This window comes from Rhinoderma darwinii, chromosome 7 (genome assembly GCF_050947455.1).
Source record: "Rhinoderma darwinii isolate aRhiDar2 chromosome 7, aRhiDar2.hap1, whole genome shotgun sequence".
NCBI classification, from domain to species: Eukaryota; Metazoa; Chordata; class Amphibia; order Anura; family Rhinodermatidae; genus Rhinoderma; species Rhinoderma darwinii.
The window spans coordinates 117,043,144-117,065,418 of NC_134693.1; the positions used below are offsets into that span (position 1 = coordinate 117,043,144).

At 40.7% G+C, this 22,275-nt stretch overlaps 2 protein-coding genes across 2 annotated transcripts in view; one reads left to right on the forward strand and one right to left on the reverse strand.

The window, feature by feature from the left end:
• Positions 1-501: 501 nt before the first annotated feature.
• On the forward strand, positions 502-14,250 carry TMEM40 (transmembrane protein 40). Its single transcript, XM_075832515.1, has 8 exons — positions 502-628; positions 2,542-2,658; positions 3,753-3,812; positions 5,252-5,308; positions 5,979-6,050; positions 10,122-10,196; positions 11,327-11,386; positions 13,441-14,250. Exons 1-8 carry the CDS (start codon positions 502-504, stop codon positions 13,458-13,460), a joined length of 588 nt encoding a protein of 195 aa, XP_075688630.1. The 3' UTR covers positions 13,461-14,250.
• Positions 14,251-20,854: 6,604 nt separating this feature from the next.
• TKT (transketolase) overlaps positions 20,855-22,275 on the reverse strand; it is a 41,606-nt gene continuing 40,185 nt past the window's right edge. Inside the window, exon 14 of the mRNA XM_075833886.1 lies at positions 20,855-21,299. Within this exon, the coding sequence (XP_075690001.1) occupies positions 21,130-21,299 (170 nt within the window). The 3' untranslated portion in view covers positions 20,855-21,129. The remainder of the gene's footprint in view (positions 21,300-22,275) is intronic.

The following is a 22,275-nucleotide window of genomic DNA, read 5'->3' on the forward strand; positions in this document are numbered from 1 at the left end:
AAATGGGTTGGCCATATAGTTCCAAAACAGTAACACCATGCAGTACCCAGAAACAGTGGCATATGGGGCTTTACAGCATGATGCCACCATATAGTGCCAAAATAACAGTGATGCAATAATAATAGACACACAGAGCCTAAATCAGTAGCCAGGTTATCTGGAGCAGCAGTCGGGACACTCACTCTGATGTATTCTGCTGACTGGAGCTGTTATCCACCCTGCCTCTATCTCCACCTACAGACCACTACTGCACCTAATGTAAGAAAGTGGTAAGAAAAGGGTCTTGGCTAATGGGAGGGGCAGGGTCTAATGGAGGTATCAGGACCCATGAGACTTTTCTACATGGAAGGGTGAAGGCCTTGATATAGTGGATCGGCTGTTATCTTTGTTGCTCCCCCCATAAGCTGTCCCTGTATACATTAGGCTAGGGTCAAGTAAATAATTTATTGTTAGTGACACTGTGCACTAGTCTATTATTATTTTGTTGTGATATGTACTATTATGGCTTCTCCCCCAATTGCAGATGAGAAGATGATACTTATATCGAAAATGAGAGACAAATCAATCCATTTATTACAAAATAAACTCTCAGAAATGTTGCGTATATTTAAACCTTTACTTTCTCAAGGTAAGTTAGGTTTATTCATCTGTTCAAAAAAGCGCATCTTCACCTTTGAACATCAATTAATTTTACGTATATTATACAGATCCTACATTTTTTTAAAAGTGCCAATTTTTTCAGCAAGTTCAGAATGCAGACAGCTGAGCTCAAATCTGCCATAGTCCCTGTTTGATCAGTGCTTATTCTGGGGAATTACTTTCTGTAAATTGAAGTTTTACATCAATCACTGTATGTATTCTGATATAGAAGAAACAAACTCTTCTGGAGAGCAATGCATTATGATCAGCTAAGCTGTTAGGCATGTGTCTGAGACTGATTCTAGGAAAAAACAGCATCATTTTGAATACAGCTCTGGAGTATAAGGGCATGACCAGACGTGGCGTATTTCTTCCACCACTGTCCGCATCAATGCCGCACATAATCCGCGTTGCAGATTCCGTTGCGCCTTTGCCGAAAATGTGAAGTAAAATGCTGCGGATTAGTCGTTGCGGATTCAGGTGAAGAGTACATCCTGCTCTCTTTTAAAACATTCCATCTTAGTCTGGCTATAGACCTCGAAACACATAGGTCCAGCCAGAATGATGAAATATCCTGTTCGTGAAAGCAATCCGCAACGCAACACACATAACATCTGCGGATTTCATTGCGTAATTTTGTAACTCCATTGAAGTCAATGGAGAAATTACGCCACAAGTACACATCAAGTCCGCAACAGCCAGTGTATGCTGCGGACACCAAATTCCTCACCAGAGCCTATGGTCCGCAGCGGAGTTGTCCGCAACGTCTGCACGAAGATTACTAAAAAGGTGTGGAAATCAATGGACAGACTGTCCGCAGCGGAATTCCACAGCAATTCTGCCACGTCTGAATGTGCCCTAATACAGACTATACCTCATGATCAGTACAAAATACGTAGAGCAATGCGATTGTAAAGTTGCTTAAATGTTTATGTACGGTGGCTCGGTGGTTTGCACTGTTATCTTGCAGCACTGGGGTCCTGGGTTCAATCTGGGCAACCTTTGAAAGAAGTTTCTGTCTTCCTCCCACCCTCCAAAAACAGTTAATTTAATTGTGCCTGAAATAGGAAATTTATATTTGAAGCACCCTCAGGGACAGGAACTGATGTGAGTAATTACTATCTGTGTACAGCGCTACAGAGTATGTTGCAGCTTTAAAATAAACAGGAAATACAATAAATATCAATAAACGTAAATGGAGCTAAAGAGGAACATAAACTTTAGAGTTAGATAATCGTAGTATTTGCATAATTTAAGCTCAGCTATATGGTGACTAGTAGCACCTAAAAGTGGCCATACACTTTAGATGAAAGATGGCCGAACCCAACAGGTCTTATTTTTAGGATTTCTTCCATAATGCACAGGTTATCCTCAAATCATATTTGGAGACTGGAGTTGAGAAAAATTGCTCTAAAGAACATGTTTGGTTAATATATTTTGCCCATCGGTGGTGTCTGTTATTGCAGTGCGTTCCACTCTATTGACATAAATAGGAAGAGCTGCTATATCAGACACAGCCTATGCAAAAAGTGGCGCTGTTTTTGGAAAAAAAAATCCCTTCACTGTTATTATTGGGAAAACTCTATTTGGCTGCAGAAGTGTTCATGCTGTCAATGATGGCACTTCAGTACAAACAACGGCGGGGGGATCAGTTGGAAGTCTTGGGGGCTTTACCTGTATGAATGTGATAAAGGGTTGGAGAGGCAATACTCTTTTCTTTTTCAGGCTTACAGCAGAATGCTCATTGAATAATATTGTACTGTATATATCCTTATGGTTCATATAAGCAGCAATTCATTAATCCTTGGTCGATATATCTATTGGTCCCTTAAAATGAATCCGCCGAAATCATCAGAACACTGTAATATAATATAAGATACTGACAATTATTTTACATTTTAGGTTTAGCTAGACCAGCCGCCTCTGTAGCCACTGTAAGGCCACTTATAACCACAACGAAAGAAGAAGAAGAAGAAGAAGAAGAAGAAGAAGAAGAAGATGTCTCACCTGATACAAATGGTATGTCTATATCTTCAAATGACACCCAGATTGTTGTGTTTACAGCAGTTTTCATCAGTTTACTGCTTTACAGCTATTTTAAGGTTTTTATAAAACATCACATAGACCACTGGTTAATGAATACCAGTGTTTAAAGTGGTTTCTACAAATCATTTTTATTTCAGCCAGCACCACTTTGTAATACACAGTGAACCCTCTCCATAAGACCACCTCTTTGAGAAGACCACCCCTTTATCTAGACCAGATTTTCTGTGACACATTTTTAATTCCCTTATATTATACTAGATATATATATTTTGGTTTCTTTGAGAGAACCCCCTTTCTAGAAGACCAATTTTCTATTTATGCATACTTATCATTGAAGCAGCTCATGCAGCTGCTATGGGGCCCTTGCAGAGAGGAGCCAAGCCCTGTTTGGATCCATTCCCTTTTCTATTGAGTGTCGAGAACAGGACTCCTCTCTACATTGGAACTGCATTGTTAGCAAAGTGCGAATGGGGAGCTGGTCTAATGGCCTATTGGGGGGGGATAAACACTAGACCCTACTGTCCTGAATGTCAAAACACGGCACCATAATGGGGGACTCAGTTTGATCTCCGCTATGGGGTTCCCCTTCTATGTATGCCACATAGTATATATAGAGTTCATTGTGCAAGAACAGTATATGGGCCCCTTGCTCTTGAACAGTTCAGTATACAGATGCTCCTCCTAATGTATCTCTAACAATCCAGCAGTAATTGTGCTCTACGAATTTCATCAGCTCAATATAAGATGGAAGGTGCTTTTAAGGAGGTAATGGGCCCCTTATCTACTAGACCCTTCTGCAGCTGCACAGGTTGAATATATGGTATGTCCAACGGCCCCTGATGGGTGTTGTGAAGAACAAGTAGTTTTGACTAATTTAAGAGAGACCAACCAAATTTATTTTTAGAAAAATTAACTGGACAACCCCCATTCAGAACGCAACCACTTTGGTGATCAGCGGGATCCTGCGGGTTCGGCTGCTGTACCCCTCAGATGTTAAAATGCAAAACAAACTGGATTTTCCATCATGTCTGGTCTGTAAGCTACAGTAATATGTTTTATACTGACAGAGACCTGTCTGGAAGAGAAGAATATCAATGAAGATGAAGACGTTTCTGCTTCTGAGATTGGTAATATTGGGATCTTCATGATTAGGAATCAACATAATGACACAAAGCAGCAGCACCTGTGTACATCACCTATTGTCAATGGTGGATCCTGTGATATAGGTCTTACCTGTCAGTATTAGGGTATGTTCACACGCTTAGCAAAAAAGTCTGAAAATATGGAACTGGTTTCAAGGGAAAACAGCTCCTGATTTTCAGACGTTTTTTTTAGCAACTCACGTTTTTCGCTGCGTTTTTACGGACGTTTTTGGAGCCGCTTTTCTATAGAGTCAATGAAAAACGGCTCCAAAAAAGGCTCAAGAAGTGACATGCACTTCTTTTTACGTGCCGTTTTTTCAAAACGGGCATGTAAAAAAATGCCCTGTCGGAACAGAACAACATTTTTTTCATTGAAATCAATAGGCAGATGTTTGGAGGTGTTCTGCTTCTGATTACAGCCCAAAAAATGGCACAAAATAAGCCGTGCGAACATACCCTTAGCCTGCTTGTGATGATAATGAGATGACTGCAGATAAGTGATCTCTACAGAGCAGAAAGGGTCAGTCTATTATGAATGGTGGATCCTGTGTTATCTATATTGAGGTGTTACCATTCATTGTAATCCTGCCTGTGTTGATAGTGAGATGACTGCTGAGAAGTGATCTCTACAGAACAGGAAGGGTCAGTTTATTATGAATGGGGGATCCTGGGTTATCTATATAGAGGTGTTACGTGTCAGTGTAATCCAGCCTGTGATGATAATGAGGTGACTGCTGAGAAGTGATCTCTACAGAACAGGAAGTGTTAGTCTATTGTGGGGCTCAGAGGCCAGAGTGAAAACAGCAAGATTTTAGGATTATTTTTTAATACAGGTATTGACATAGAAAATTAAAAAAAATCAACAAAAATTATTAAAAAAATATGTTTAACAGCTAGAAGTATTAGGCTAGGTTACAGTTTACCCTGGACACTGGTGCCTGAATTGGCACATCAGAGATAGTGTTGTTTGGTAAGGTGTGACGGTTTCTCCTGATTATTATACAACAATGAAGTCATTCTAGAAAGAGCTATTTTATTTTTTTTTCTGTTTCAATATGTCTTTATTAAACAGTTGAGACATCAGAAAATATATGTGTATAACCGTTCTACTCGCAGGTAGAAGTAAATAGTTAGTCTCAAATAATAATTAACCTATAAGTTTTAACATTTTGAGAAAATGGGATTCAAAATAATATGGATAATAAAAGAAAGGTAAATAAAATAAATGTTGTGAAGAACGTATACAGGTCTAGAAAGAGCTATTTTAACGTCAAATGTAATGCTTAACTTTTATCACATTACATGTTTTTTTATTATTCTGCTATAGTCCATGCACAACAGAGTACAGTGGGATCTTTTAGAGGACATTTCACATTTAGTAAACTATTTAATGTTTAATTTTATTCTTTTGCTGTTTTCTGGAGGTCAACTTGACAAACAACAAAGAAACCATAGAAGAGGATTGGGAATAAAGAAAGATGGTATGACCTCAACTCATTTTCTTTTATTCTCTGATTGCAGTGGAGTACCTTTTATAGAGGCAGTTTGTGGTGAGAGGGGCCTCGGCATTGAATTGCTCTTGCTGCTTCCCTTCGCACATTGAATAAATTAGAAAATTCTGTTTAAATGCAGCTGCCACTAGGGGGAGCTCACTGCATACAGATTTATACAGCTCCCAACGAGTTCAATGGAGCTGTTTAAACCTATATTCAGGTAGCTCCACCTAGTAGTGGAATTTTATCTTTTAATAAAATTCCCAAGAACGAGGGTCCCGAGTCCCATGTTTGAACGAAGCGGTGGTCACACGTGCGCTCTGCTACTCCATTATCTAGGACTGCCAAACATAGCTGAGTACAACGCTCAACTATCTCCAGCAGTCCCATAGAGAAAGAATGGAGGAACAGCGCGCAGGTGTAACCACCACTCCAATCAAACGGGGGACTCGTAACCCCTGTCCTCATGAATGGTTGGGGTCCCAGCAGTCGGACCCCCAGTGATCAAACACTTGTAGATAGGTGATAAATTGTTATGGTGCGACAACCCCTTTAACTGTATTTAACTAATATTACCCTTGTTTTATGTGGACTATTCTACATGGTAAAAGATATTCTCATACAAACTGTCTGATTGTGATATTATTTTTACTTATAGATGAATTTTTTCACTTCATAATTGTGTGTTTTGCGCTGGGAGCAGTCCTGGTATGTGAATACTACTACTCTGGTAAGTACAACATGGAATATCATATACTCCAACATTCAACTATTTAGTCATAAAGCATGAAGGTAAAATACATAAGCAGCATGTAGTACACATACTATATATAGCAGTGTAGTTACAGCAAATAACCAGCGCGGTTAAAGGGAAACTCCACCTTATTTGCAGTGTCCAAATATAATGTGTTTATTGTAATTGTTCTCGTTACAAACAGAAAGGATCTATAGGTAAAACACTTGGGTCGCTGGGATTTTTATATTCCTCAGTGCAGACCTGCAGTACCATCAGCAGAACATAGGAGCCAATATCCAGCCTGTCTTCTGCCATGGAGGATGATGAGCCGGTGGTATTTGTCTTCTGCTGACAGTAATTGCTCCTGTAAAAGAATCTATTCTGATAGTGTACATTTTTCTCAGAAATATATACCAGTAGTGAACTCGCCCCTCCCCCACATATAATGTGAATATTGGCTTTAGACTACACGTCAATGGAAATTTCCCACTGACACTTCTGTAAATAATATTTGTATAAGGATCACATTCTGATGTCCGGAACTGATGATTATTCAGTAGTGAGTGCTGCGGTGTACGTATCTCTTCCTGCAGAAGGAGTCTGTCACTAATTTAGGGCTTATTTACACGAACTTGTAATACGTCCGCGCAACGCGTGTGATTTTCACGCGCGTCGCACGGACCTATGTTAGTCTATGGGGGCATGCAGACAGTCCGTGATTTTTGCACAGCGTGAGTCGGCTGCGTAAAACTCACGACGTCCGATATTTGTGCGTTGTTCGCGCATCACGCATCCATTGAAGTCAATGGGTGCGTGAAAATCACGCGCAGCACACGGAAGCACTTCTGTGTGACGCGCGTGATTCGCGCAACAGCAGTCAAAAGTATGATTGAAAACAGAAAAGCACCACGTGCTTTTCTGTTTACAAACATACAGAGTGTCATAATGATGGCGGCTGCGCGAAAATCATGCAGCCACGCAGCATATGGTGATGACACACGGAGCTGTTAAGTGCCTTTTGCGTGCGCAAAACGCTGCATGTTTGCGCGCGCAAAAAACGTGGCGTTTTGCTCGCACAATAGGCACTTAACAGCTCTGTGTGTCCATATTATTGTTTTGGAAGTTCCTTCTCCGTACCAATTACTGATTGAATGATATATCTATCTTTCTTTAAGAAGAAGTTCTTCAGCAGCTGCAGTCTGTATTGTACATTACTGTGCCCCAGCTGCTGCAGTACATAAAAATACAGCTGCCTCAGACCTACTTTATGAAAAGAGTGCGGGGGTTTCATATCAATCAATCAATCAATGGTGGTCGGGAATCTTTGCTTAGGCCGGGTTCCCACGGGTCATAAAACTACGCAGCGTATCCGAACTAGAACCCGCACCACATTGTGGTGTTAGTTTTTCAGATGGGATTACCGCTGTGCAAAAAGCAGCGCTAGAAAAAAAAACAAAAGAAACGTTCATACTTATACCGGCCATAGTCATGGCGATGCGTCCCTCCATGGACGTGGAGTCCGGCCTCCCAGCATGATGTTGCAGCCAATGTGCCCACTACAGCCTGTGATTGGCTGCAGCAGTCACATGGGATAAAACGTCATCCCAGGAGGCCGGCCGAGAAGAGCAGAAGAAAGCGTCGGTATGACAGTGCCCTGGTTGTAAGTATAAGCTTTTTTATTTTTTCCGTGTTGCGATTTTTGCGGCAGATAAGCAACGAAAACGCCACATAAATTCACATGCTGCAGATTTAAAACCGCACCTCAGGTCAATTTATAAACGTTTTCGCTTAATTTTTTTTCCGCAGCGTGGGCATGAGATTTGCTGAATCTCATTTACTTTGCTGCTACTGTAAATGCTGCGGAATTTCTGCACAAACTTCTGTTGTGGAAATCCCGCTTCTATTACGCTACATGGGAACCCGGCCTTAGGGTAGGTTTCTACACACGGGATACACTGCAGATTTTCTGTAACAGAAAATCTGCAGCGGAATCTATAAAAAAAAAAGCTGGTAAATCTGTGACAGAAATCCGCATTAAATAGTACGTTTTTGCTGCACGTATTGCAACTTTCCAAACACATTGATTATAGCAAAGTATATGTGCACCTGTGAATTTCCGCTGTGTAAACGCTGTAAAAACCTCAATAAAACAAAATCTGTTGCGGAATTTCTGCTCCCCATTGAAGTCTATGGGTCAAACATGCAGCATCTCCGCACAGGACCAGCAGCATAATTTGACATGCTGCGGTATTGAAAGTCGCACCGCAGAACACTTTCCGCACAACTTTTCTGCATGTTTCCTCTGCAGCGTGCTCATGAGATTTTCTACATGTCATTCACTTTGCTGCTACTGTAAATGCTGCGGAAATTCCTCAGTGTTTACGCTATGTAGGAACCCTGCCTAAGGTTATGTTGCCACAGGCCGGATATGCAACAGATCTTTCACAACGGAAAATTCGCAGCAGAATTTCATAAATCGGTCACAGAAATTTGCAGCAAATAGTACATTTTTGCAGCGCATATAGATGCGGAAATCATTGCGAATTTTCCGCAGTCATTTTTACTTGCGGATTTAGTGTGAAACATTGTTTATAGAAAACTTTTTATGCAGGTGCAATTTGCGTATTTTAGTGCAGAATTTATGCTCCCTGTTGAAGTCTATGGCCCAGAAAAGTTGCATCTCCGCACAGAATACGCAGCATAAATTGACATGCTGCAGATCTTCAAAGCCGCACCGCAGAACACTTTCCGCATGACTTCTCTGCATATTTTTTCCACCTTGCTGCCACTGTAAATGCAGATTTTTCAAAGAGTATTCCGTTGCGTAAATTCCACAGTGTATCCAGTCTGTTAGAACATACCCTTACTCTTCAAAAAGAGGTTCTGCAGCAGCTGAGGTGTGTATTAGAAATAATGTATCTTCTACTATAAATGATAAAGAATGTTAGAAGTCACCTTGGAGTTCTGTGACCTGCGGCCTCATGCTTTTATATAGTCATGGAACTCTATGGTACTCCTGATATTCTTATCATATACAGTGGTGGAGGGGATATTATCACATATATTGATAAATTCTGAGCTGTCTACGCCTACTATAGTTCAAATAGAATATGTTTCATACAATTTTATATTACACGGATTCTCCTCAGAAGAAAGGATGTCAGCAAAGATATCAGTAGTTTAAAAGTACAGACTATGGGACCCTCATGCTGCAATAAAAGATTAAGGAACTATTCGGCATGTATCACATCATGTATCATGAATATATTCGGCATGTATCACATCATGTATCATGAATATATTCGGCATGTATCACACTATGTATCATGAATATATTCGGCATGTATCACATCATGTATCATGAATATATTCGGCATGTATCACATCATGTATCATGAATATATTCGGCATGTATCACATCATGTATCATGAATATATTCGGCATGTATCACACTATGTATCATGAATATATTCGGCATGTATCACATCATGTATCATGAATATATTCGGCATGTATCACATCATGTATCATGAATATATTCGGCATGTATCACATCATGTATCATGAATATATTCGGCATGTATCACATCATGTATCATGAATATATTCGGCATGTATCACATCATGTATCATGAATATATTCGGCATGTATCACATCAAGTATCATGAATATATTCGGCATGTATCACATCATGTATCATGAATATATTCGGCATGTATCACATCATGTATCATGAATATATTCGGCATGTATCACATCATGTATCATGAATATATTCGGCATGTATCACATCAAGTATCATGAATATATTCGGCATGTATCACATCATGTATCATGAATATATTCGGCATGTATCACATCATGTATCATGAATATATTCGGCATGTATGGTACATAGAGGAGGTGATGACAAGATGCTCACATCCATTTAGGAGACCCGTATCACGTATCCCAGCAGTGCAATAAATTCTGCAAATTATATAACGATTTCCAAGCCCCGCAAGGTAAAAAATATAACTTTGTATAACATTTTCCAATATATTTCTCGATTTCTATATTTCAGACTGGACAGTTTCTGCCGGCATTGGTTTAATTTCATTTGCAACGCTGGAAACCATTGGAATTTATTTTGGATTGGGTAAAGAAAGATATCTGTACATAATATTGATTTACACATCAGCTTCTCATGTCAGAACCTGACAATTATACAGGAGATGAGCGGCAACACATAGGTGCTGCTTATCTTTTCCTGCTGTAGCAGTCTGTACGGCTTCGTTCACTTCTGCTGTATTCTGACGTTCCGTCTGAGCTTTCCGTCAGAACAGGACCCTGTCTGAAACAAACGTAAACCATAGGTTTCCTTTTCCATCACCATTGATTTCAATGGTGACAGATCCGGTGCCAATGGTTTCCGTTTGTCTCAGTTGTGCAAGGGTTCCGCCATTTTGACAGAATGAATAGCGCAATCGACTACGGTATTGATTCTGTCAAAACGACTGAACCTTTGCACAACTGAGATAATCGGAAACCATTGGCACCGGATCCGTCACCATTGAAATGAATGGGGATGGAAACGGAAACCTATGGTTTACGTTTGTTCCAGACAGGGAACTGTTCTGACGGGAAGCTCCGACGGAACATCAGAACGGGGCAGATGTGAACGAAGACTAACTTATCGCTTTGTAGGAAGTTCCTTCTGCTGTATCAACCACTGACTGACTGACATATAGTGATCACTCTCTTTATTTTAAAAAAAGAGGTTCTTCATCAGATGAAGTCTGTATTCCCCACATACTTCAGGTGCTGCAAAACCTCTTTTTTATATGAAAGATTCTTAGAATTGACAGTAGAGGGTCCATTATCCCATAAAGAACTTTCCAAGGTCATTTCCATTCACTTCTAACATTAAAGGCTATGTACACCATTGAAAACTTTTTTTATTTATATTTTGTTTTTAATAAAAATGTCTTATCAGTGTGTTTGGTGCAACTTTCCAAATACATTTTATTAAAAATAATTTTTAATTTATAAGCTACAGCTGCTTTGTATCCTGTATACAGAGCAACTGTATCTAGCGCTGAGGCCTGAATCAGTCATGTCAGCAGCGCTGACGGGTTCGGTGTCAGCGGCTCCTCTGTATCTCTGATACGCAGGATCCACGTGTTATCAATCACATCTAAGTTATGAACTTAGATGTGATCGGTAACCGCTCGATTATACTTCCTCTCAATGTGTTTAATCGCTTTATTCCGTTTCTTTTCACTTAAGTTTACAGAATCCGGACTGTTATGGAACAATTTCTGCCTTTAGTGGGAAGAATCACATTAGGTAATTATATTAATATTTATCCAGGTTTTCAGCAACTAGCCTATTAGAATAAAGCTTATGCAAAGAGCTGCTATTATCAGCTGTAAATTTGTAAATCTGATTACAATCTATTATTCCCTATTGTCAGCTAATTCAGGCCGGGGAGAGGCTGAATGTAAAGGCCGATGCAGCGAGCGCCGATCAATGAGACATCGTTGATCAGTGCTCGTTTGCCGTCGCACGGAGCTATGGATGGGGATGAGCGGTCGTTACTCCGATCGCTCGTCCCCATACATTATTATCATGTCGGCAGCACGTCTCCGTTTACGCAGGGAGATGTGCTGCCGACAACGATAATATTATACTTTTTTAAAACGATGCGACCAGCAGATGATCAAGCGTTTGCTCGTTCATCTGCTGATCGCTGCCCTTTTTACACAGGGCAATTATGCACGATAATCGCCCAGTGTAAAACCCCCTTAAGATTCTTCCATGAGGTTATTGATGTGTCCAGGAATATGCCTGCCCTAGGGCTGGGCAATTATTCAAAACAAAAACCAAAAACGAAATTAGACGCAATGACCTGAAAAGCCTTTTTTTTCAGTTTTTCTTTCCCAGTTTCGACTGTATCTGCATCCTCAGGACAAAGATACAGTTGAATCCAACTGTAGAGCAGGGAGCCGTAAGGTCCCTGCTCTACCATTCACTATGAATGGCCGGACGCTTAGAGCTCGGCGCAGACAGGCGCAAGGCAGTGATGTTATCGTGCCTGTCAGCGCTGTGCCACACAGACCGGAGGAGCAGAGGGATCTCCTCCTCTCGTCGTTGGAACGGGGGTAAGGTGAGTATGTATTTTATTAGGCACTATTGGGGCTGTGTGGGGCAAGCTACATGGGCATTATACTTTGTGGGGGCAGCTGTGGGGCATTATACAGTGTGGGGGCAGCTATAGGGGAATTTATACTGTGTGGAGCTATGGAGAAAGTTATAGGGGTATTATGATGTATGGGGCCATCTATGGGGGGGCATTATATTGTGGAGGGAAACTATAGGGGGCATTATACTGTGTGGAGGGGAAACTATAGGGGCATTATACTGTGTGGCGTGCGGTTATAGGGGCATTATACTGTGTTGAGGCAGCTATGGGGGCATTGTTCTGTGTGGAGGACAGCCATTGGGGCATTATACTGTGTGGAGGGCAGTTATGGGGGGCATAATGCTGTGTGGAGGGCAGTTATGGGGGCATTATACCGTGTGGAGGGCAGCTATAGGGGCATTATACTGTGTGGAGGGCAGCTATAGTGGGCATTATACTACGTGGGGGCAGCTATGGTGGCATTATACTGTGTGGAGGGCAGCTATAGTGGGTGGCATACTGTGTGGGGGAAGCTATGGGGCATTATACTGTGTTGGGGCAGCTATGGGGCATTATACTGTGTGGGGGCAGCTATGGGGCATTATACTGTGTGGGGGCAGCTATGGGGCTTTATACTGTGTGGGGGCAGCTATGGGGCATTATACTGTGTGGGGGCAGCTATGGGGCATTATACTGTGTGGGGGCAGCTATGGGGCATTATACTGTGTGGGGGCAGCTATGGGGCATTATACTGTGTGGGGGCAGCTATGGGAGCATTATACTGCGTGGGGAGCAGTGTCAGGAGGTATATTATATACAGTAGTATATAGCAGGCTCGGGGGATAAATAGTAATTAAATGGCGTAGCATGCAAAAGGGGTGTGGCCTAACTAATGTTTTATTAATCGTAATCGAGGTTACATCTTCAATTAATCGTGATTTTGATTTAGGTCATAATCGCCCAGCCTTAGTCTGCAACCAAGATCAGTGCTTTATCTCACATATCTCCAGTTATGAGAACCCCAAAAACATTGATCTACATATTTACAGTTGTGTGTATAAGCTTTGTCGGTGTGGTGCTCCTCTAAGTATAACAAACACTCAATATGCATTTTAAAAGCAGCACAGAGCAGTTCAGGAATGATTTTAAAGTAGAACAGTTAAATGTACTTTGTACTGTTACATCTGGATTGATCTGTCATTTCTGTTACATTTTCCAGGCTTTAAGAAAAAGGAATAGCAGTCAAACCGTTATAAAAGTATAATATGGTCCATACGTCTTACCATGTGACCTCAGGAAAAACTATCGATGTGAAGAGACTGTCTGCCAATCACAGGACACTGAATTTGTCACCATTATGTTATAAGACGTTGTTATTACCCAGTTCTGACCTATAAATCTGTTATGGAGAAGAATATGGATGGACTGGCTGCAGGTTTTGGCTCTCCTGGTAAAAAACAGATGACTCATCGGACTACGTGGAAAAATGTCCCTCGTGTGTGTATAAGTTAGGCCGGTTAACAGGACCATAATACTGCCCCATCTTATAGTCCATATTACAGCTGCAATATCCGGTCCCTCCCCCGTGGTTCTAATGGACATCGATCACAATATAACCTTATGGTGGTATAAGTTTAGTTCAGGGGAACTGGGTTTATATATCAGGTTTGCCAACCATCCGTAAATTCCTGGACAGTCCATAAAAATAAGGGACTTTTTTCCAGTGCCTGTAAAAAACAAAATCTGAGTCCGTGATTGTTTTGAAGTTGGAGGCGCTTGTGCCAATTTTTGGGATTGTCTTTATCATTGTTTTAGAAGTCACAGAACATGCTGCTAATGAGTTCATAACACTATTCTAAGCTCCAGACATAAATGTACTTATAATCTTTATGATTCATTGTGGTTTTTCCAAAGTGTCTGTAAAAAAACGGTTGTCCTGAAAAAACTAATAAAAAAATCTGGCTGGCAACAACGCAGCTGTATTGAATTGGGAAATTGTAAACCCAGTACAGACATGGACTGGAGTCAGTGATCACAATCTGTGTCATCACCGCAGAATACGCTGCCGCTAATAAAAAATAAATAATAAATTAATACTTTGCTGTCTATTATATGGGTACTGCCGTCTCTCTATACTGGTTCTGCCATCTAATATATGGGTACTGCCGTCTCTCTATACTGGTTCTGCCATCTAATATATGGGTACTGCCGTCTCTCTATACTGGTTCTGCCATCTAATATATGGGCACTATGTCTTTTATACTGGTTCTGCCATCTAATATATGGATTATGGGTACCATATTATCTATTATATGGGTATCTCATTATCTTATATATATTTTCGGAAGTTTGTTTGTTTGAAGTCCGATTTTTCATTGGTTTAAAATCAGGGAATAGCTATTTTTGATTGGACATTGAACAAAGTTTGCCTCCTTTTGTGATTTTTGATTAAGTGGCAGGAATTCACCTTCAAAGTCCCTTTTTTTCCCATGGGCAACTATATGTTGCTTGCTCCAGAGTCGGCACTGGAAAGAATCTTGGCACCGGATCAAAAAACATTGTTTACAAGAAAGCGTTGGAATAGAAACATGCAGTCCTAAATCAACACTATATAAATCTGTAATGAATATATTGCTTAATTTCATTTATTTTATGCTTCCAATAACATTATTTACACTCTCTAGCAATTAAATTCATACTGAGAGGTATTTAAAGAGGCTCTGTCACCAGATTTTGCAACCCCTATCTGCTATTGCAGCAGATCGGCGCTGCAATGTAGATTACAGTAACGTTTTTATTTTAAAAAAATGAGCATTTTTGGCCAAGTTATGACCATTTTTGTAGTTATGCAAATGAGGCTTGCAAAAGTCCAAGTGGGTGTGTTTAAAAGTAAAAGTCCAAGTGGGCGTGTATTATGTGCGTACATCGGGGCGTTTTTAATACTTTTACTAGCTGGGCGCTCTGACGAGAAGTATCATCCACTTCTCTTCAGAACGCCCAGCTTCTGGCAGTGCAGACACAGCGTGTTCTCGAGAGATCACGCTGTGACGTCACTCACAGGTCCTGCATCGTGTCAGACGAGCGAGGACACCGGCACCAGAGGCTTCAGTTGATTCTGCAGCAGCATCGGCGTTAGCAGGTAAGTCCATGTAGCTACTTACCTGCAAACGCTGATGCTGCTGCAGAATCAACTGTAGCCTCTGGTGCCGATGTGTCCTCGCTCGTCCGACACGATGCAGGACCTGTGAGTGACGTCACAGCGTGATCTCTCGAGAACACGCTGTGTCTGCACTGCCAGAAGCTGGGCGTTCTGAAGAGAAGTGGATGATACTTCTCGTCAGAACGCCCAGCTAGTAAAAGTATTAAAAACGCCCCGATGTACGCACATAATACACGCCCACTTGGACTTTTACTTTTAAACACACCCGCTTGGACTTTTGCAAGCCTCATTTGCATAACTACAAAAATGGTCATAACTTGGCCAAAAATGCTAGTTTTTTAAAAATAAAAACGTTACTGTAATCTACATTGCAGCGCCGATCTGCTGCAATACGAGATAGGGGTTTGAAAATCTGGTGACAGAGCCTCTTTAAATAGTGAGCTTTTACTCTATCTATACCGTAAGTCAACCTTCCGAGCAACGCCGGGTATAACAGCTAGTTTATTATATGGGTACCTCATTATCTATTATATGGCTATATATGGGTACCTCATGATCTATTATATAGCTATATATGGGTGCTGCATTATCTGTTATAAGGCTATACATGGGTACCTCATTATCTATTATATGGCTATACAGTGAAGGAAATAAGTATTTGATCCCTTGCTGATTTTGTAAGTTTGCCCACTGTCAAAGACATGGACAGTCTAGAATTTTTAGGCTAGGTTAATTTTACCAGTGAGAGATAGATTATATAAAAAATAAAAAAAAACAGAAAATCACATTGTCACAATTATATATATTTATTTGCATTGTGCACAGAGAAATAAGTATTTGATCCCTTTGGCAAACAAGAATTAATACTTGGTGGCAAAACCCTTGTTGGCAAGCACAGCAGTCAGACATTTTTTGTAGTTGATGATGAGGTTTGCACACATGTTAGATGGAATTTTGGCCCACTCCTCTTTGCAGATCATCTGTAAATCATTAAGATTTCGAGGCTGTCGCTTGGCAACTCGGATCTTCAGCTCCCTCCATAAGTTTTCAATGGGATTAAGGTCTGGAGACTGGCTAGGCCACTCCATGACCTTAATGTGCTTCTTTTTGAGCCACTCCTTTGTTGCCTTGGCTGTATGTTTTGGATCATTGTTGTGCTGGAAGACCCAGCCACGAGCCATTGTTAATGTCCTGGTGGAGGGAAAGAGGTTGTCACTCAGGATTTGACGGTACATGGCTCCATCCATTCTCCCATTGATGCGGTGAAGTAGTCCTGTGCCCTTAGCAGAGAAACACCCCCAAAACATAATGTTTCCACCTCCATGCTTGACAGTGGGGACGGTGTTCTTTGGGTCATAGGCAGCATTTCTCTTCCTCCAAACATGGCGAGTTGAGTTAATGCCAAAGAGCTCAATTTTAGTCTCATCTGACCACAGCACCTTCTCCCAATCACTCTCAGAATCATCCAGATGTTAATTTGCAAACTTCAGATGGGCCTGTACATGTGCCTTCTTGAGCAGGGGGACCTTGCGGGCACTGCAGGATTTTAATCCATTACGGCGTAATGTGTTACCAATGGTTTTCTTGGTGACTGTGGTCCCAGCTGCCTTGAGATCATTAACAAGTTCCCCCCGTGTAGTTTTCGGCTGAGCTCTCACCTTCCTCAGGATCAAGGATACCCCACGAGGTGAGATTTTGCATGGAGCCCCAGATCGATGTCGATTGACAGTCATTTTGTATGTCTTCCATTTTCTTACTATTGCACCAACAGTTGTCTCCTTCTCACCCAGCGTCTTACTTATGGTTTTGTAGCCCATTCCAGCCTTGTGCAGGTCTATGATCTTGTCCCTGACATCCTTAGAAAGCTCTTTGGTCTTGCCCATGTTGTAGAGGTTAGAGTCAGACTGATTAATTGAGTCTGTGGACAGGAGTCTTTTATACAGGTGACCATGTAAGAGCTGTCTTTAATGCAGGCACCAAGTTGATTTGGAGCGTGTAACTGGTCTGGAGGAGGCTGAACTCTTAATGGTTGGTAGGGGATCAAATACTTACTTCTCTGTGCACAATGCAAATAAATATATATCATTTTGACTGTGATTTTCAGTTTTGTTTTTTTTTTTATATATATAATCTATCTCTCACTGGTAAAATTAACCTAGCCTAAAAATTCTAGACTGTTCATGACTGACAGTGGGCAAACTAACAAAATCAGCAAGGGATCAAATACTTATTTCCTTCACTGTATATGGGTGCTGCATTATCTATTATATGGCTATATATGGGTACTGCATTATCTATTATATGGCTATATACGGGTGCTGCATTATCTATTATATGGCTATATACGGGTACTGCATTATCTATTATATGGCTATATATGGGTGCTGCATTATCTATTATATAGCTATATATGGGTGCTGCATTATCTATTATATGGCTATATATGGGTACTGCATTATCTATTATATGGCTATATATGGGTGCTGCATTATCTATTATATGGCTATATATGGGTACCTCATTATCTATTATATGGCTATATATGGGTGCTGCATTATCTATTATATGGCTATATATGGGTACTGCATTATCTATTATATGGCTATATATGGGTGCTGCATTATCTATTATATAGCTATATATGGGTGCTGCATTATCTATTATATGGCTATATATGGGTACTGCATTATCTATTATATGGCTATATACGGGTGCTGCATTATCTATTATATGGCTATATACGGGTGCTGCATTATCTATTATATGGCTATATATGGGTGCTGCATTATCTATTATATGGCTATATATGGGTACCTCATGATCTATTATATGGCTATATATGGGTACTGCATTATCTATTATATGGATATATATGGGTGCTGCATTATCTATTATATGGCTATATATGGGTGCTGCATTATCTATTATATGGATATATATGGGTACCTCATTATCTATTATATGGCTATATATGGGTACCTCATGATCTATTATATGGCTATATATGGGTACTGCATTATCTATTATATGGCTATATATGGGTGCTGCATTATCTATTATATGGCTATATATGGGTACTGCATTATCTATTATATGGATATATATGGGTGCTGCATTATCTATTATATGGCTATATATGGGTGATGCATTATCTATTATATGGATATATATGGGTGCTGCATTATCTATTATATGGCTATATATGGGTGCCGCATTATCTATTATATGGGTACTGCATTATATATTCTATGGGTACTGTATTATCTATTATATGGGTGTGTCTTGTATCACATGGGTACTGTGTTGTTTTTTATATGGATACTGTATTTTTCTGACAATGTTTTTATTAATTCACAATGTAAGAAAACGCAGTGTTTAGATCATTCTGCATTATTTTTTCACGTTTCCATTCATAGGAAATATTGACATTTTTGTGGAAAGGAAATACAATTTATATCTGGAAGTCTTTAAAGGGGTTGTATGCTATGGACAATCCCTGCTTCTTAGTAGGACCCCCTGAAGATAAACTGACCACATAATGGCCCGTTGCTTGGGTCCCTAGCAATCAGCTGTAATCTGATTAAAGGGAACATGGAAGCAAGTGTTCAATTCCTCAGCAGCACCACCACAGGAGAAATAAAGCATTACATAGTGCCCATAAAAATTAATGGACTCCCCATGAAATCCATGGACGTGCCAGGTCCTCTAGGGAGGTATACTCTTTAAAGCTGCTATCTGCTACTGGTAATAAATGAGGATCCTGAATGGAGGAATCCACCTCTAATTTTTTCAGAATACCTTAATAGGGTATTTAAAGATCGCTTTTCTAAACCAGAGTACCCCTTTTTCTCAACATGAGACAAGTTGACTGAGGTTTCAAGTCCCTGCCCAGACATTACCCCTTTTTTTGACACTGTATTCCTGCCACTTCTCGCCACACCTACCCCTTCCCCCAACTAAGGGTTCAATGGGAATATTTATAAAACGCTGTATTTTTTATCAAGAATTGCTGAAAAACACTAGACCACAATACAACCACATTCGGATCTGGGACATCTTTTCACCCCAGTCAGCTGCCGTACCTCCAGTGTTACATTTAATTGATAGCTTAACTAATTTAATTGACAGAAAGGAAAATATTCTCTAATTGTTTATAATACAGTTCATCCCGATATAAAATATACATATAATACAGTTTTAAATCATTCCTGTCAATGCAGTTTAAAGCTCGTTATGATGCCATCTAGTGGTAACAAATGTAATTGCAGTGTTTGTTGGCAGTTGAGTGAAAATTACCTAGAAATGGAGTAATGGAACATATTGGATGATACGGATCATAGTGTAAAACCTGAGTTGTCTCTTTATTACCATAATGTAATTTGGGAAAGGCTAAGGCTTTGTTCGCATCTGCGTCAGAGTTCTGTTTGTGGGTTCCATCAGACCTTTCTGTCAGCGGAACCCACAAACGGAAACCATAGCTTTCTGTTAGCATTACCATTGATTTAAATGATAACGCTTCCGTTGCTAATGGTTTCCGTTTGTCACCGTTTTGTAAGATTTCCGTTGTTTTGATGGAATCAATTGCGTAGTCGACTATTGAAGTCAACGTGTTCCGTTAGACGCCCTTGTGTGCATCAAGCAATGGATCCGGGGCTTCTGGTAATATTGTTGTTCCGCTTCTATGACGAATCAGAACAAGGAAACACAGAACGCAGATGTGAACCATTGAAAATGAGAACAGATGACTGTGAGACTCTTGTTACCATAACCCATAACTAAATTACTGATGCTGATAACTTGATATTTGTACTGTATACTGTCAATATTGATTGCACCCAATTCTTTATCTGTTTGTAAGTGTATGTTCACACTTGCGTTGTAGCTTCCATTCATAACTGAAACCACAACATTGCTGAATGTCGTATGATGGATACCACCAGCGCATGACGGATCCAATTGACTTAGAATGGGGTCTGTCCAAGTGTCCGTCTTTTTCATGGTAAAATACTGTAGCATGCAGTGTTTTCCTGTCAAAAATGACGGAATCTGCAACAGAAGCTCTGAGCCGAGCCTTCCACAAAAGTGCGAACATCGCTTAATTTTTAACTTTTAATAACCTTTCAATTGCCAGCATCTGTACCGCCCAGCTTGCAGGAGCGATGTCAAGTGGAGGTACACTTAAAGCCTCATGCAGGACCGTAATTTTCATATTTCAATTACGGATGAAATTGTGAACCCATTCATTTCTCTTGGCCGCGGACACCTTTCCGTATATTTACGCATGTGTGTCCAGGCCGTAGAAATGTTCCCCAAAATAAAGAACATGTCCTATTCTTATATAGAAGTCTATGGGCGCTTCCGCCATTGCGGACGGCTACGGATGTGTATCCGCAGCCGTCGGATCTGTAATTGCGGACAGTGATAACCCTTGGAAATGTTAGAAGACGGGGTCCACAAGCTCAGACAACAACTGTTGTGGCGCTCCATGTGACATTGGTTGTACATTTTTATTAGAGTAAAACATGTTTTATTGTTTTTATTGAGTTACATTTATTATTGTATAAAATGACACTTGGAAGACGATAAAAAAAGTAAAGCAAAAACTGCGGGATTTTACTACGTGTTCTGTCATGTACTAGGAGCCGTTACACTTTTCCAAAGCTTTATTATAACATTGCAATTACGTGGGAGACTATATTGTATATGATCGTGAGGTGAGGCTGGTAAGTTCCATTCTCAGATGTAGACTTAACAAACAGCTTTCTTCACGGCCTCCACGATGGCGTCTTTATCAATGCCGAATAGTTTGAGCAGCTCGGCTGGTTTACCACTTCGGGGGACTCCAGTTACAGCCAGTGACTTCACTGTAATGCCAGGCTCCCCAACAACGGCTGCGGCCACTGCCTCTCCAATGCCACCTAGAGAATTAGGGAAATTTTGAGGCTTTTGTCTAAAATGTAGTGAAATTGTACAACTAAATGCACATTTAATTAAAAGGGTTGTCCAAGATTAGAAAAAAAAGAGTATTTTTTCAAAAATAGTGGACAAGAGTGGCGCTGACTCTGCGAAAAGAAACCTTTAAGCAATGCATACCTAGGGAGATTTATTATGCCATTTTTGCCAGTTTACTGGCAGGAAAAAAATCTCCGATTTTGGTGAACACCTGTTTTATGCAAAAATGTGTGACTTTTTTCTTTTTCTGCCGCCCTTGCCACTTAAAAACTGGGTGGAGCTTGGCAGGAGGGGTGGGGCTTGGCAGGAGGGGTGGGGCTATCCATGGGCCAACAGATTTACTATAATTTACAGAATAAATCTACGCCAGCCGGCGTAAATTTTTCGTTTGTGGCACAAGGACGGCCCAGGATGTGACAAATTTAAAAATAATTCGTAATAAATTTGACGCATCTTACTCCAGCGGACTTCAGTTTAAGACTGGCGTATGAAATACCAGTTTTAGTAAATCTGGGCCATAGAGTCTATTTAAAATATGGGGTCTACTAACTGCAGCCCATTGAGGAAAAGGCACCAGACCTTATAGACAAGCAATGCAGCTCTATGCTGATATAAGAATACTTAGTTGTACTGCATTTGACAATCTATGGTCAATTTTGGAGTATCCATGGGGTGCTGGCTCCACGACAAGGGTGTAGACACAGTAAGGCCCCATGCACACAACAGCAAAAAACGGAGCCATTCACTTTCATTGAACACTGACACGTTTCCGTAGCACTACGGAAGGGTGTCAGTGCCGTGAAAATGTTCCGGGAATTATGGAACATGTCCGTTCTTTCGCATTTTGCGGGCCGTGCTCCCATACTTTGTATGGGAGCACGGCCCGAAAATGCGGCTGTCAGTCAGCGGCCGGCCGTGCCCGCAATCGCGGGCCGTGATTGC